We start from the raw sequence: 16,808 nt of genomic DNA, 5'->3' as shown, positions 1-16,808 counted from the left end.
TATTTTTGTAAATTTAAATAAAGAATATGCGACTGGTTGCACAAAACACCTCAAGTGTTTTCTTTAAGTATGACACCTAAGGCTCAATTTCTCCTTAGGTGAAGGACTTAACACAGTTGCACAGAATCCCTTAAAAGGTTTCCTCAGTTAAGGAAACTAACTCATTTATTGCATTGGAAGAGATTTCACAGCAGTAAAAGTTTCCGTGGAGATTGTTTGTTTGCTCTGACTCAGGCCTGTGACGCCTGAGTCAGAAGAAAAGAAGATAAGAAAACCATGTTGGTCAGAGAAGGAAAAGATTATACGTCTGGAGGAGTACGATCATAGAAAGCACAAACTACAAAGTAAAGTTGATCTCAAATACCAGAAAACAACTGTAAGAAGAAGCAATGAAAATAATTCAGTCAAATTTATGGTGTAAAATCAGAAGTGTATCCATTGGGTTCTCCTGGCACAGAGCACTCTTCTCAGTCAGAAGTACCTTAAGTTTTTTTATGCTGCTTTGGTTGCTAAGGTCTTTAGTGCATCATTCCAAAGATTCCTTAAGTGTAAGACCAAGACAAGGAGAGAACCATAAATACTTGAGTGACCATTTTAAGCCAACCTTAAGGAGAAGACTTAAGGACGTTTTGTGCAACTGATTTTATTTTGAGGGGACCTTAACCAGGACTTTAAGGAGAATCTTAAGGTGTTTTGTGCAGCTGGCTCCTGAGTTCTTCCTCCACCGACTCCACAGTTGTTAATGTCGATTCTGTCGACACTGAAAACACATTTAATAAAGTATGAACACATGTTTCTTATTTATAACCTAAGTCTCAGTGGGTTTGTTGGTGTGTGGTTATTTTTCTGCTCGGAGTGAATAACGAGCTGCAGCCTTGCTGTGCGTTGCCTCAGCAGGATGGTAATCCGTTCTGCATCGTTCGCTCATCCCAACATCACAGCCCCTTTATCTGCCTCTCCTCCTCCAGGTTGCCATGGTGACGATGTGGGTACTGCTCTTTTTCTGGGTTACTCTGTATTTTTCCCCTCCGATCTAATCGTCTCCTCTCCCTCTCTCTCCTGACCTCTCCTCCTCCTCTTCCTCCTCCTCCTCCTCCTCCGCAGGCCCTACTTTGAGATGAAGGCGAAGTACTATCTGCAGCTGGAGGTACGTGACGCCGGCTCAGCTGTGTTTCACTTCACTCTCGACCTTGCTGATCACCCCTTTGGTTATGAGCTTGCTGTTATCGTTGTCACTGTTTATGTAGCTGTGCTCGAGCTCCGTCAAGGGTCAAATTCCTCGACCCAAACACTCGACTCGCCATGTCACGGCTGCAGTGTTGATTTTTGTTTTTACATGCTGCAGTTAAGTCTTTGTGCTTCAGGCAGATTGTTTCTGTTTGACTCGTGCACAAACTGCAGCTGTGAGAAACAAAGAGCACCGCGGCTGTTAACAGCAGCGTGGGCGCTGTGCAACACAAAGTTTGTTATCTAATTAGCATCAGCTAATGAGCAACAAAGGCAGCACTGCTTTGATTTTTTTCTACCTCCTCCGCTTCTGTTTTCATAGCGAGCTGAAAGAAAAATCCACCAGCAAGTGGATTAAACTTAACTTCAAGGTGACTCTGAGAAGTCTGCATCTGGCTCCTCGTATCTGTAGTCACCTTGTTTTACAACAGTTAAAGTAGATTCTAATTCCAAAAACAGTTTCTATGCAGCGTGATCCTCATGTTCAATATGTTCCAAACACAGAGCTGATACACACAGCCTCCGTGTCACTAAGAAACATATTTAGAAGAGTCGATGCTGCCATCATGTTTTCAGTCAGTTATCTGCCTTCTTTTCACTGCATCATTTTACACAGAAAAACAGAACGGCAAGCTGCAGTGTTCAGCTTATAACGAGCCTACTTTAAGAAGAAGAAATCTTAAGTAACAAAGATCCATTTTAGCTAAATGTCTGCACTGTTGTCTCATGTTCCAAAAAAGCAAATAGTTTAATTCCATCATGATTAACACAGATGCTCCATTTTGGATTCAAAATCCAGATTTTTGCTGAAAGGTGCCAAGTTTGCACTCGTCATCCTTGTTTCTGCTCTGATGCTCTCAGATGATCCACGGTTCTTTTGTTAGAACAATTCTTTATTAAAGGGATAGTGCACCCACAAATGAAAATTCAGCCATTATCTACTCACCCATATGCCGAGGGAGGCTCAGGTGAAGTTTTAGAGTCCTCACATCACTTGCGGAGATCCAAGGGGAGAGGAGGTAGCAGCACAACTCCACCTAATGGAGGCTGACGGCGCCCCAGATTCAAACGTCCAAGAACACATAATGGAAACCACAAAATATCTCCATACTGCTCGTCCGTAGTGATCCAAGTGTCCTGAAGCTCTGACATAAAAAGCTGTTTGGAAAAATGTCACTTGAACTCTGTTTTTAGTCTCACTGTAGCCTGTAGCTCTGACTGTCTCTCTGTGCACCGCGCTGACATGTGTGTGCTTGTGCGAGACTGTGAGACATGGGCACCGCCTTCATGTGTGTTCACGTGCTTTTGCTGGTCTCACACGCATACGTGAGCGCAGTGCCCAGAGAGGCAGTCAGAGCTGCAGGCTACAATGAGGCTAAAAACAGAGTTCAAATGATGTTTTTCCAAACAACTTTTTATGTCGGGGCTTCAGGACACTTGGATCACTACGGACGAGCAGTATGGAGATATTTTGTGGTTTCAATTATGTGTTTTTGGACATTTGAATCTGGGGCGCCGTCAGCCTCCATTAGGTGGAGTTGAGATAATTTGTCACCCATGAGGCAGTCTGATCACAGTCGCTACATGTTGATGAGTATCTGTCTGTTGTCTGTGACCTTCATCATCGCCCTCCTCTCTCACTGATCGTCTCCCCTCCAGAACCTGAAGAAGAATGTGGACGAGCGGCAGGCCAAGCTGTCCCAGGCCAAAGGCGAATATAAGACGGCCCTCAGGAACCTGGAGATGATCTCCGACGAGATCCACGAGCGACGGCGGAGCTCCGCCATGGGCCCCCGGGGGCGTGGTGTGGGCGCCGAGGGCGACAGTGTTTCCGGGGACGACATCTCCAACTTTAAGATGGAGTCAGACGGAATATCCAGTGAGTACTGAGCAGCACAGTTACCCATCCTCCTGTATTCTCAGATTCTCTCACGACAAACATTAAAATGTATCATAGGACTGTCTTTATGGTCGCCAGCGTGACTCTGATGTTTGTTCTAATGAGATTAAAGGTTGATTAGTAAATGTGAAACCTTCCCATCCTGCTGCTCTGCTCTCGACCTCCACGCTAACAGCTGCTCACCTGGTGACTGTCTAAATGTCAGGCCTGGTGGAATCAGATTTAGTCGCCATTCTGTTGTCATTCAGCCTCCTGTTAGTGTTCAGTGAGGCCAGTAAGGTGTCTTTTCAAATAACACACACAGAACATGTGCACTTTTTTTCCTTCATCAGAAACAGATTGTTGAAACGGTCTCTTGGCTCTGTGGTGATGAAACAATAAGCACTCATACAGCCGCTCTTCCACCGAGAAGCCTGGTGACATAGAGACAGACTCTTGAGGAAACACAAAGCTCTTCTCTGTTTCAGTGAATTCCTAGTTGGGTTTGTGATTCTTGGAAAGTCTGATAATGGTCAAAGCTTTAAAGGACTTCAGAGAAAATAAACGACGTCTGCAGGGCGGCAGCGAGCTGAGGACGTAAACAACTTAACTCCAAATTAGTTTAAATGCAGAATTGAGTTTCGAGCAATTTACTCCAAACATGCTGTGAAGACATGAGACACTTTGAAAGTACAAATGAATTACAGTTCCTGACCTTCATCTCCAAATTAACCCTCACAACTACATGCCTAACTTTAGCTCCTTCTCTAAACTTAACCTAATTCTGACCTCCTTCACTCTAGTTGTAATTTTTAACCCTCAAAGTCTCACGAATGGTCGCTGTTCACTTGCGTTTTCATTTCGGCGAGCATGTTAACAGGTCAGAGCATTCACACTGCATCCGTTCTACGCACTGCTCGAGTTGCGCAGCTTTCGCGAGCAAGCTCGAAAATAGAAGAGACACCAATTTTTTGCGCAAGTTGCGAGTGAATGGTCGCTGTATTCAACAAAAAATCGACACCTACGGTTGCCAAGAGAGGTCATAACACACATAAACTTTAGTAGTAATACAAAGCAGACAGAGACCTATTTGTAGTGCTAAATATTAATTCTACAAGAGTTGGAATAATCACTGACGCGCAAACTTGTCCAACCTGGGCTTTGGGTCCAAACTCACTTCTTCTTCTTTGGGGTTTATTGGAGATTTGCCACCAACTGTTCAGGTGTGGTTTGTATTTTGACGGGACAGCAGCGGCCGCTGTGCGACGTGTGGGTTTGGTTTTGGCGTGAATACACGTTCTGCCGCTGCACTTGGGGACCGCTTCGAGAGCACATCGCTTGCGATGTGAATGAGGCTTAAGGCTTCTGTCTCCTCGTCATCCCATCATCACCTTATGCTACCTGACCTTACGTGTGATGCAAACGTACAGAATTTCCCTGTAATGGCCACAGGACACTGTTGTTTACATAATCCTGTAAATATAGAACTAAAATATAAATCATAAAAGCCAGGAAATTCATTCTTTTTGCAGTAGAAGCTAAGGCTTCTGTCTTCAGCTTGTCGTTATTGCACGATGTTATTGTGAACCACACAAGAATGTGCGGTGGTGCCAGAGGAATGAATGATGAGTCCATCATAACATATTTGCATTCTGCTCATAAAAATGAGCATAACTCAAAAACCAAATAACCTATGGAGTGTTAGGACATATTTCATTTAGGTTTCTACATTTTAAAAATCTTTTGGATCAATATGTTTTGTATTTTTATTTTAGAAAATCTGATGACAAAGTATGTTCAGTATATTTTCAGTTATTATGGTTTATTGACCTACAGGACCTTTTAGCTGAGGTTGTACAGATTACAAGGATATGAAGCAATATATCTCAACAGTGCTTATATCTCAATATACAATATATCTTGATATTTTTAAATCTCTTCAAAAGCATTTCATTAATGCAAGGACCATTTATTTCTGACTGAATACTCTTTGATGCAACAAAGTTGTAGGGATGACTATTGTTTGTTTTGTTTCAGCAAATATTAACACAATGAGATTTTCCTCAATAATGTGGCTATAACGACCGTCCGTAAAGATGATCTTTAATCAAATAGAAAAGTCTGGTAAGTAAATTAACAGAATTTTACAGTAATTCAGCGTTTAAAATGAGGAGAAAACACCTTTATCACGAGACAACGATATCCAAATTCCAAGGCGACATATAGTCTTATGTCTCAAACACTATAATACCTTCCTGCATGTTGAAAGAAGAATGTGGACAGCGGCAGGCCAAGCTGTCCCAGGCCAAAGGCGAATATAAGACGGCCCTCAGGAACCTGGAGATGATCTCCGGTAACGAGATCCACGGCGGCGGAGCTCCGCCATGGGCCGCCGTGGCTGAATTTAACAGGCGACAGTGTTTCCGGGGCGACATCTCCAACTTTAAGATGGAGTCAGACGAATATCCATGAGTACTGAGCAGCCCAGTGACCCATCCGCCGGTAGTCTCAGATACTCTCACGACACACATTAAAATGTATCATAGGACGGTCTTTATGGTCGCCATCGTGACTCTGATGTTTGTTCTAATGAGATTAAAGGTTGATTAGTCCATGTGAAACCTTTCTCCATCCTGCTGCTCTCCTCTCGACCTCCACGCTAACAGCTGCTCACCTCTGATCTGTCTAAATGTCAGGCACTTTTGGAATCAGATTTACTGTTTCGCCATTCTGTTGTCATTCAGCCTCCTGTTAGTGTTCAGTGAGGCCAGTAAGGTCTTTTCAAATAACACACCTCATGCCTTTTTCCTTCATCAGAAACAGATTGTTCCATCTCCTCTTGGCTCTGTGGTGATGACCTCACGCACTCATACATCCTCTTCCACTCAGAAGCCTGGTGACATTTTTGAGACAGACTCTTGAGGAAATATTTTATCCTTCTCCCTTTTCCTCAGTGAATTCCTAGTTGGGTTTGTGATTCTTGGAAAGTCTGATAATGGTCAAAGCTTTAAAGGACTTCAGAGAAAATCGATGAGGCGTCTGCAGGCAGCAGCGAGCTGAGGAAGTAAACAGACTTAACTCCAAATTAGTTTAAATGCAGTTGAGTTTCCCAGCAATTTACTCCAAACATGCTGTGAAGACATGAGACACTTTGAAAGCTTGAATTACAGTTCCTGACCTTCATCTCCAAATTAACATCATCACCCACTCCCTCCTCCTCCTCCTCTTCCTCCTCTCTAAACTTAACCCTAAGTCTGACCTCCTTCACTCTAGTTGTCCGACTTTTTACTCAAAGTCTCACGAATGGTGCTGTTCACTTGCGTTTTCATTGCAGCGAGCATGTTAACAGGTCCAGAGCATTCACACTGGAGAGAGGTGGGTGATGTGTGTGTGTGTGTGTGTGTGTGTGTGTGTGTGTGTGTGTGTGACACCTCATATTTTATATATAGTAAACACACATAAACTTTAGTAGTAATACAAAGCAGACAGAGACCTATTTGTAGTGCTAAATATTAATTCTACAAGAGTTGGAATAATCACTGACGCAAAACTTGTCCAACCTGGGCTTTGGGTCCAAACTCACTTCTTCTTCTTTGGGGTTTATTGGAGATTTGCCACCAACTGTTCAGGTGTGGTTTGTATTTTGACGGGACAGCAGCGGCCGCTGTGCGACGTGTGGGTTTGGTTTTGGCGTGAATACACGTTCTGCCGCTGCACTTGGGGACTGCTGAGGCACATCGCTGCGATGTGAATGAGGCAAGGCTTCTGTCTCCTCGTCATCCCATCATCACCTTATGCTACCTGACCTTACGTGTGATGCAAACGTACAGAATTTCCCTGTAATGGCCACAGGACACTGTTGTTTACATAATCCTGTAAATATAGAACTAAAATATAAATCATAAAAGCCAGGAAATTCATTCTTTTTGCAGTAGAAGCTAAGGCTTCTGTCTTCAGCTTGTCGTTATTGCACGATGTTATTGTGAACCACACAAGAATGTGCGGTGGTGCCAGAGGAATGAATGATGAGTCCATCATAACATATTTGCATTCTGCTCATAAAAATGAGCATAACTCAAAAACCAAATAACCTATGGAGTGTTAGGACATATTTCATTTAGGTTTCTACATTTTAAAAATCTTTTGGATCAATATGTTTTGTATTTTTATTTTAGAAAATCTGATGACAAAGTATGTTCAGTATATTTTCAGTTATTATGGTTTATTGACCTACAGGACCTTTTAGCTGAGGTTGTACAGATTACAAGGATATGAAGCAATATATCTCAACAGTGCTTATATCTCAATATACAATATATCTTGATATTTTTAAATCTCTTCAAAAGCATTTCATTAATGCAAGGACCATTTATTTCTGACTGAATACTCTTTGATGCAACAAAGTTGTAGGGATGACTATTGTTTTTTTGTTTTGTTTCAGCAAATATTAACACAATGAGATTTTCCTCAATAATGTGGCTATAACGACCGTCCGTAAAGATGAGCGTTAATCAAATAGAAAAGTCTGGTAAGTAAATTGACAGAATTTTACAGTAATTCAGCGTTTAAAATGAGGGAGAAAACACCCTTTATCACGAGACAACGATATCCAAATTCCAAGACGACATATAGTCTTATGTCTCAAACACTATAATACCTTCCTGTTGCTCAGCCCAACGTCCACTTTGACTTTAACATCACTTGAAGGGCTGTACGTGCAGCAGTTGAAGGATATAAAATAGAGTTGTGCCCTCTGCGTCCTGCTGGCCTGGAGTCAATCGGGTGGTGTCACCATGGTAACAGAAAAGCATAGGAGGCGTCTAATCCTGTAGCAGACGCTGTGATACGGAGTGAACCTGACAGTGCCGCTGTGGCTGAATTTAACAACAGACAGTGACGGTGCGTTCGTGTGCTTTGATTAATGTCAGGGAAAATGAAACACCTCCGCAGGGAGCGATGTGTCACTTTAAAGTCGTCTCAGTTCTATTTCTGTGCGCTCTTTGCACACTCACACTCTTTTATCTTCATCACATCTTTTTCTCTTTTGTGTTTGTTCGTTATTCCTCCATCCCTCCTTTCTCCTCTCACTTATTCTCTCCTCATCATCCTCCCTCCACCTCTCTTCCTCCTCTGATCCGTTTCCCTCCTACACTTGCACTTTTTCACCTCTTACTTTACTGTTTCCCTCCTTTTCTCTGTTCCTTCTCTTTCCCTTTACTGTTCATGCTCCCTCGTCTCATTTAATCTCCCTCTGCCTTCTTCCTCCACTCTCATCACTCCATCTCCTCTGTTTCCTCTTGTCTCCTACCTCACGGTCACTTTTTACATCCTCCTTTCACTCTCAATTCTTTCCCCTTTTTCTGTCATCTCTAAAAATATTTTATCCTTGTCTCCCTTTCTCCTTTTCCATCTTCCCCTCCTCTCCTCCCTCCCTCCCTCCCTCCTGCTGCAGTGGCGTCGGTGTGTTTCGACGATGAGGCGTGTGGCGGCAGCAGCATCATGTCGGAGGAAGACTCCGAGACTCGCTCCACCTGCAGCCTGGGTTCATCTCCCAGCAGCCCTCAGGAGCTCCTGTCACCCTGCCCCTTTGCCAGCTCCTCCTCTTCCTCCTCCTGCACATCCTCCTCTGCCTCATCATCACCCACTCCCTCCTCCTCCTCCTCTTCCTCCTCCCCGTCTCCTCTGTCCAGGCCCTGCAGTCTGGACCTTCCCAGCACCGTGTCGCTGTCCGACTTTGGACTCATCTCACCGGTGCTCGGGCCACGTAGCGAGTGCAGCGGAGCATCGTCACCAGAATGCGACCTGGAGAGAGGTGGGTGATGGTGTGTGTGTGTGTGTGTGTGTGTGTGTGTGTGTGTGTGTGACTATTTCCTCATATTTTATAGAATAAACATTAATCAGGAATGTAATCCTCAGATGAATCCATTCTGAAAATAATTGTAAGGTGCAGCCCTGCTGTTATTTTGATATAAAAATAAAACACGGAAGAAAAAAATAAAGAGATGTTGGTGTGAATGAATGTGCTGAGAGCCGCTCACCATCAGCTGTAAATGGCTCTATTTATTGTGCAGCACATGAGCGGTTACACAGGAAGAAAAAAGAACAGAAAAAGAAGAACAGAAAAAGAAACAGGAAGTGAGATGGATGATGTCTGAGAATCTATTTTGGGTAAAGACGTACGATGTGCTGCTACCTGCTCGACTCACACCTGCTCCATGAGAGCAGCCTATTAGTCAAAGTGACAGGGAGACAAAACACATGTGCAGAGAGAAGAAGTGGTTCACCACACTTCAGACAGCCTTAATGAATAACTGAGAGCTGTGTGTGTGTGTGTGTGTGTGTGTGTGTGTGTGTGTGTGTGTGTGTGTGTCCACTTGAAAATTCACTTAAGAGGTTTCTCAACAAACAATACAAATGTCTTATTTTTGAAATTTGACAAGCTTTTTTAAAAAAAAAAAATCGACATACTGCACTATGACTTTTTTCGTTATACTATATCGTGGGTGCACTATCCCTTTAATAAAGAATTGTTACTGACTTTTGTTTTCCATTTTTAATATACTATAGTATTTCTTTTTTGAGTTTTTTCAACATCATATACTATGACTTTTTCCCCTTTTTTCGACATACTATACTATGACTTTTTTCCCCTTTTTTCGACATACTATACTATGACTTTTTTCCACCTTTTTCGACATACTATACTATGACTTTTTCCACTTTTTTCGACATACTATACTATGACTTTTTCCACTTTTTTCGACATACTATACTATGACTTTTTCCACTTTTTTCGACATACTATACTATGACTTTTTTCCCCTTTTTTCGACATACTATACTATGACTTTTTTCGACATACTATACTATGACTTTTCCCCCTTTTTTCGACATACTATACTATGACTTTTCCCCCTTTTTTCGACATACTATACTATGTCTTTTTTCCCTTTTTTTGACATACTATACTATGTCTTTTTTCGACATACTATACTACGACTTTTTCCACTTTTTCGACATACTATACTATGACTTTTTTCCCCATTTTTCGCATACTATACTATGACTTTTTTCCACCTTTTTCGACATACTATACTATGACTTTTTCCCCTTTTTTCGACATACTATACTATGACTTTTTCCACTTTTTTCGACATACTATACTATGACTTTTTTCCACCTTTTTCGACATACTATACTATGACTTTTTCCACTTTTTTCGACATACTATACTATGACTTTTTCCCCTTTTTTCGACATACTATACTATGACTTTTTTCCACCTTTTTCGACATACTATACTATGACTTTTTCCACTTTTTTCGACATACTATACTATGACTTTTTCCACTTTTTTCGACATACTATACTATGACTTTTTCCACTTTTTTCGACATACTATACTATGACTTTTTCCACTTTTTTCGACATACTATACTATGACTTTTTTCCACCTTTTTCGACATACTATACTATGACTTTTTCCACTTTTTTCGACATACTATACTATGACTTTTCCCCCTTTTTTCGACATACTATACTATGACTTTTTTCCCCTTTTTTCGACATACTATACTATGACTTTTTCCACTTTTTTCGACATACTATACTATGACTTTTTTCCCCTTTTTTCGACATACTATACTATGACTTTTTTCGACATACTATACTATGACTTTTTCCCCTTTTTTCGACATACTATACTATGACTTTTCCCCCTTTTTTCGACATACTATACTATGACTTTTTTCGACATACTATACTATGACTTTTCCCCCTTTTTTCGACATACTATACTATGTCTTTTTTCCCCTTTTTTCGACATACTATACTATGACTTTTTTCCACCTTTTTCGACATACTATACTATGCCTTTTTTCACTTTTTTCGACATACTATACTATGACTTTTTTCCCCTTTTTTCGACATACTATACTATGACTTTTCCCCCTTTTTTCGACATACTATACTATGACTTTTTTCCCCTTTTTTCGACATACTATACTATGACTTTTTCCCCCTTTTTTCAACATACTATACTATGACTTTTTTCCCCTTTTTTCGACATACTATACTATGACTTTTTCCCCCTTTTTTCAACATACTATACTATGACTTTTTCCCCCTTTTTTCAACATACTATACTATGACTTTTTCCACTTTTTTCAACATACTATACTATGTCTTTTTTCCCCTTTTTTCGACATATTATACTATGACTTTTTCCACTTTTTTAACATACTATACTATGTCTTTTTTCCCTTTTTTTGACATACTATACTATGACTTTTTTCCCCTTTTTTCGACATACTATACTATGTCTTTTTTCCCCTTTTTTCGACATACTATACTATGACTTTTTCCACTTTTTTCAACATACTATACTGTCTTTTTTCCCCTTTTTCTGACATACTATACTATGTCTTTTTTCCCCTTTTTTCGACATACTATACTATGACTTTTTCCACTTTTTTCAACATACTATACTATGTCTTTTTTCCCCTTTTTTCGACATACTATACTATGACTTTTTTCCCCTTTTTTCGACATACTATACTATGACTTTTTCCACTTTTTTCAACATACTATACTATGTCTTTTTCCCCCTTTTTTCGACATACTATACTATGACTTTTTTCCCCTTTTTTCGACATACTATACTATGACTTTTTTCCACTTTTTTCGACATACTATACTATGACTTTTTTCGACATACTATACTATGACTTTTCCCCCTTTTTTCGACATACTATACTATGACTTTTTTCCCCTTTTTTCGACATACTATACTGTCTTTTTTCCCCTTTTTTGACATACCATACTATGTCTTTTTTCCCCTTTTTTTGACATATTATACTATGACTTTTTCCACTTTTTTCAACATACTATACTATGTCTTTTTTCCCCTTTTTTGACATACCATACTATGTCTTTTTTCCCCTTTTTTTGACATATTATACTATGACTTTTTCCACTTTTTTCAACATACTATACTATGTCTTTTTTCCCCTTTTTTTGACATATTATACTATGACTTTTTCCACTTTTTTCAACATACTATACTATGTCTTTTTCCCCCTTTTTTGACATACCATACTATGTCTTTTTTCCCCTTTTTTTGACATATTATACTATGACTTTTTCCACTTTTTTCAACATACTATACTATGTCTTTTTTCCCCTTTTTTTGACATACTATACTATGACTTTTTCCACTTTTTTTCGAACATACTATACTATGACTTTTTCACTTTTTTCGAACATACTATACTATGACTTTTTCCACTTTTTTTGACATACTATACTATGACTTTTTCACTTTTTTCGACATACTATACTATGTCTTTTTTCCCTTTTTTTGACATACTATACTATGACTTTTTCACTTTTTTCGACATACTATACTATGTCTTTTTTCCCTTTTTTTTGGACATATTATACTATGACTTTTTCACTTTTTTCGACATACTATACTATGACTTTTTCACTTTTTTTGACATACTATATTATGACTTTTTTCCCCTTTTTTTGACATACTATATTATGACTTTTTTCCCATTTTTTTGACATACTATACTATGACTTTTTCCACTTTTTTTGACATACATATATATATATATATACACATATATATATGTGTATGTGTGTGTGTGTGTGTGTGTGTGTGTGTGTGTGTACATGTGTGTATATGTATATATATATATATATATATGTATATATATATGTATATGTATATATATGTATATATTTATACATACATTGTACTGTGACTTTTCTTTTTTGGACATACGTACTTTACTATGACTTTTTTCCCCCCACTTTTTCGACATACTATGCTATGGTTGTTGGGGGTTTTTTTACATTCTATACTATGACTTTTTTTTACCCATCTTGCTGATGTTTGTACTCATTAACCATCACTGACCTCCTCCTGTGCTGCAGGTGACCGGGCAGAAGGTGCAGAGGGAGATCTCGACAATGCGCCAGCCTCCAACAACAACAGCTCAACCTCCAACACCAAGAAGAGCTTCAGTCTGGAGGCACGCTTCAGCTTTCTGAACCTGCGTCGCCCCCGCACCGACAACGCCAAAAACATGGACAACTGTTCCCAGAAGACTGAGGCTGGGCAGACTGTGGTTCTGGTCAAAGGAGTCTGAGGACAAAAGAAGAGAATATGTTGGAGAGATATTGACTCAAACTCTGAAACTGAGCTGTTTATAAGCTACCTGCCACAACTGCACTCCATTTAGAAACTCCACGGTCAAAGAGAGACTTTGAATGTCATCGTTGGTGTATATAAGGTTTCTTGTACATCATGGCAGTGTTGTTACTCCCACCTCCCTTACAAAGGACATTGCACTTTTGGACTCTCATGCCTGAGAAATAAAGAGCACTGTTATGTTGAAATGTGCTGGATGAGGGTGATGGAAGAAAAAGATGGTTAGAAATTACTCATGTTGTTAATTTTTATTTTTCCACTAAAAGCTGCAAAAGCAAGCTTTGACTTTCTGATAATAGTTGGTATAACTGTTCATTGAAATTGAGAATTTATTACTATTAAATGACACTTTGCATACTGTAAACCATACAGGGGTTATGTCCTTAACAGTCAACAGTTAAAGGAATTAAAGTCACGTGAAGATGTTCAATAAATAAATAAATAGTGTCTTAATCTGCTATATGCTCCTGTAGTTGAGGTATAATTTGTTTTCCGAGGTTATATATATGTAAATGTTCTGGTTTAGGCACTGTGGACCCTCCAATGTTAAAAAGCTTTTTGTTTTCAACATAAAGCTATAATTCTGGTTAAGTTTTAGCTTTTGCCACCATGACGTGCACATCCAGCGCAGGTTCAGGTAAACACAAAATGTGTCGAACAGTCTTGTTGCAGACAAACATATAAATGCATACACTCAGCTGCATACTGAGAGTGACTCAACATGAAGCTGAAGTGTTTTACTGCCTCCTGTGGTTTAAAGAAAGGTGATGTAATTGCAGAATGTAGAAATAACACATTTCTTATAAATTTAACTTTTCATTTATTAGATAAAATACACTCACCCTGCGTTATGTAAAATTCTCAGCGAAAACTTTTTTTTAATTTGCATGCCTTCATGGTGAATGACGAATCCAAAAACGGAACAAAAATCTTTGCTTATTGCATTGACAGCTTCCACCACTTCCACTTCCGTCATTTTTGACAAAAAAATGAAAAAACAAAACTAGGGTAAAAAAAAAAAAAGACTGAATTTAGCCTCTGTATCTACATCACCAACAGCCCCATCATAAACCCAGGGACATAGACAAGTCACAATCTAGTAGCACAACTATGTGGGGAGGTGGATCACAAACTGAGAGGGAAAACTGAACCACCAAGAATTTAATTTTCTTCTCTGCACCCTGTTTTATAATTTATCTATGCTGCTTTTATGTGGAATGACATTTTTGATCCTTCAGACACTGAGACAGTATGTCTAGCCTCCTGGTGTGTCCCTCAGGGCTCTGTACTGGAGTCCCTACATTTTCCCTAAAAACTCCTTCCACCTAAAAACTATGAAAGACAAAGCAAAAAGAGGACTCAGCTCTGGAACTCTGGAACATTTCTTGATGGATGCTAACAGTGAAACCAGGAGTTTTTAGATATAAATGAAAGAGCAAGCAATGTAGTTTGTGTGCTTCTGAAAACCAACGCTGGATTGTGTTGTTGGAGATAGATTTATAATTTAAAGCTAAATGAACTACAGGTTGGGGTTAAGTGTGTAAGGGATGTATTTTAAAGGAATAATTGGAAAAAAATGTAACTTGTTTTTCTTGATTATTCAGGTGCCATATTATGAGAGAAGTTCAGATCCCAATATTAACTTGTGTCCTGAAAATACTCATTTGCTCCTAAGATTAAAGGATGAGGCGGCAATAATCTGTATTTTTGTTATCGCCAACAAATTAAAAAAACAAACCAACAACATGTTGGTCTGTCTCTCAAAACTTTCTGACTTGCCTACTCTGTCTGTGGCACTTAGCTCCAAACTCATTAGTCCCTACAGAAAATGTGAATGGAAGGCTGAGATTTTACAAAATGGTCAACATCTGCCTCATCAGCATTAGAGTAAAGCTGTGGGGGAAAAAAAGGTGGTAAATGAAGTAGTAGTTTGCAGCCTTTTGCCTCGCGCTATCTTTGTTCGGTGTGTGTATTATGTGTGAGAACAAAATGTGATATCTGTATATATTCGTATATCTGTGTCACTTTTTGATGTGGAATTTGGGATATGAACCGCTGACCAGTCTGCCCTCTCATAGCTGTGTGTGCAGATGTTCAGTCCTCTGCATCATCTCGAAGCAACTAATGTGCCTGTTTTTCAAACTAAGAGTAAAATAAACGGATGTTCACTTCATTGTCAGACTGATTCATTGAAAGTCACTAGTTCAGCTTTAATGTGAAGATATCGCATATGCTCATCATACAGGTTTTAATGTCATAGTACGTTGAGCAATAAAACATCTTTAAAAAATCACAGTATAGTATGACAGACAAACTCATAGTATAGTATGTCAAAAAAAGTGGAAAAAAAGTCATAGTATAGTATGTCCGAAAAAAGTGGGGGAAAAAAAGTCAGTATAATATGTCAAAAAAAGTGGGAAAAAAAAGTCAGTACAGTATGTCGAAAAAGTGGGGAAAAAAGTCATAGTATAGTATGTCCGAAAAAAGTGGGGGAAAAAAAGTCAGTATAATATGTCAAAAAAAGTGGGAAAAAAAAGTCAGTACAGTATGTCGAAAAAGTGGGGAAAAAAGTCATAGTATAGTATGTTGAAAAAAGTGTGAAAAAAAGTCACAGCATAGTATGTCGAGAAAAGTGGGAAAAAAGTCATAGTATAGTATGTCGAAAAAAGTGAAAAAAAAGTCATAGTATAGTATGTCGAAAAAAGTGAAAAAAAGTCATAGTATAGTATGTTCGAAAAAAGTGAAAAAAAAGTCATAGTATAGTATGTCGAAAAAAGTGGGGGAAAAAAGTCATAGTATAGTATGTCAAAAAAGCGAAAAAAGTCATAGTATAGTATATCGAAAAAAGCGGGAAAAAAAGTCATAGTATAGTATGTCGAAAAAAGTGAACAAAAGTCATAATATAGTATGTCGAAAAAAGTGAAAAAAAAAAGTCATAGTATAGTATGTCGAAAAAAGTGGGGGAAAAAAGTCATAGTATAGTATGTTCGAAAAAAAGTGGAAAAAGCCATAGTATAGTATGTCGAAAAAAGTGAAAAAAAAGTCATAGTATAGTATGTTGAAAAAAGTGAAAAAAAAAAGTCATAGTATAATATGTCAAAAAAAGTGGGGAAAAAAAGTCATAGTATAGTATGTTCGAAAAAAGTGGAAAAAGTCATAGTATAGTATGTCGAAAAAAGTGAACAAAAGTCATAATATAGTATGTCGAAAAAAAGTCATAGTATAGTATGTCGAAAAAAGTGAAAAAAAAAAAGTCATAGTATAGTATGTTCGAAAAAAAGTGGAAAAAGCCATAGTATAGTATGTCGAAAAAAGTGAAAAAAAAGTCATAGTATAGTATGTTGAAAAAAGTGAAAAAAAAGTCATAGTATAATATGTCAAAAAAAGTGGGGAAAAAAAGTCATAGTATAGTATGTTCGAAAAAAGTGGAAAAAGTCATAGTATAGTATGTCGAAAAAAGTGAAAAAAGTCATAGTATAGTAT

At 38.7% G+C, this 16,808-nt stretch overlaps 1 protein-coding gene across 1 annotated transcript in view; it reads left to right on the top strand.

Moving 5' to 3' along the window:
- sh3bp5b (SH3-domain binding protein 5b (BTK-associated)) overlaps window positions 1-15,498 on the top strand; it is a 67,205-nt gene extending 51,707 nt beyond the window's left edge. Inside the window, exons 6-9 of the mRNA XM_049582775.1 lie at window positions 1,105-1,147; window positions 2,887-3,106; window positions 8,559-8,918; window positions 13,049-15,498. Coding sequence (XP_049438732.1) covers window positions 1,105-1,147; window positions 2,887-3,106; window positions 8,559-8,918; window positions 13,049-13,263 — 838 coding nt within the window. The 3' untranslated portion in view covers window positions 13,264-15,498. The remainder of the gene's footprint in view (window positions 1-1,104; window positions 1,148-2,886; window positions 3,107-8,558; window positions 8,919-13,048) is intronic.
- Window positions 15,499-16,808: the final 1,310 nt, after the last annotated feature.

Source organism: Epinephelus fuscoguttatus, linkage group LG8 (genome assembly GCF_011397635.1).
Source record: "Epinephelus fuscoguttatus linkage group LG8, E.fuscoguttatus.final_Chr_v1".
Classification (NCBI taxonomy): Eukaryota; Metazoa; Chordata; class Actinopteri; order Perciformes; family Serranidae; genus Epinephelus; species Epinephelus fuscoguttatus.
This window is presented reverse-complemented; position numbering and strand designations above follow the sequence as displayed.